The 847-nt window shown below is 47.6% G+C and overlaps 1 protein-coding gene across 1 annotated transcript in view; it reads right to left on the bottom strand.

The window, feature by feature from the left end:
- Window positions 1–6: 6 nt before the first annotated feature.
- LOC109974115 (mRNA decay activator protein ZFP36L2-B-like) overlaps window positions 7–847 on the bottom strand; it is a 2,330-nt gene continuing 1,489 nt past the window's right edge. The window contains 1 exon segment of the mRNA XM_020624139.1: window positions 7–847. This exon segment is cut by the window's right edge and continues 112 nt beyond it. Within this exon segment, the coding sequence (XP_020479795.1) occupies window positions 687–847 (161 nt within the window). The 3' untranslated portion in view covers window positions 7–686.

The following is an 847-nucleotide window of genomic DNA, read 5'->3' on the forward strand; positions in this document are numbered from 1 at the left end:
CCCCATCAGCAGGGACTTCCCCAATCAAACCCAACTCAAGAGTGCTTTCTAACCAAGCAACAAACTAGACTAACCGAATGAACAACTGGGTGGCGCTAGGACAAGACCGATCTGGAATGGAAGTTGAAGCTTTAGGATAGAAAACAAAGACAAAATGCTACGTTGAGTTAAGGCATATTCTTGGCAGGATGGGAGGAAATCTGAAACCGCTTAGTCTCTTCTTCTTGTCAAGTTGTGTTACAAACATATCTAATCCCAGGAGAAGTGTGGCTTGCCTGACAAAGCACAAAGGGAGAGGGGGCTGCCATGAGCCCTTGGGCAAGGCACTGATGGAATGCCTTCTGTTTGCTATCTAAGGTTTAACAGCTATATTACATACAAAGGAAAAAATAAAAACTAATGCCAGGTCAAGGATACTTTCAACTGTGTGGACCTTTACTGACCCCTGTGGATGAACCTCTCCTGCACCCCCTCCCCGGAGGTCAGGGCAAGGTCAGCACCCCTGGAGCTGGCAGGGATTCGATGTCTTGCTCAAAGGCACCTCAGCAGGATGGACACTGCTGAAACAGGGCTGGTACGGGTTGCTTTAGGGCCAGTCTACCTTTACCCCTCAAAACAAAAAAAAAAAAAAAAAAAAAAAAAAAAAAAAAAAAAAAAAAATCAATCCCTTGGATAACAAAATACGATTAGTCATCTGAAATCGACAGCCTGCTGAAGATTGGCAAACGTCTCCCTGCTTCCAGACTTGGGGACTCTGAGCCGCTGAGACTGCCAGAAGAGCTGAGGGACCCGCTGGCATAGCTGTCCCGGTCAGAGAGCGAGTCTGGCGGGCTGGGAGGAGGGTCGA

The sequence above is a fragment of the Monopterus albus genome, unplaced genomic scaffold, assembly GCF_001952655.1.
Source record: "Monopterus albus unplaced genomic scaffold, M_albus_1.0 scaffold320.1, whole genome shotgun sequence".
NCBI classification, from domain to species: Eukaryota; Metazoa; Chordata; class Actinopteri; order Synbranchiformes; family Synbranchidae; genus Monopterus; species Monopterus albus.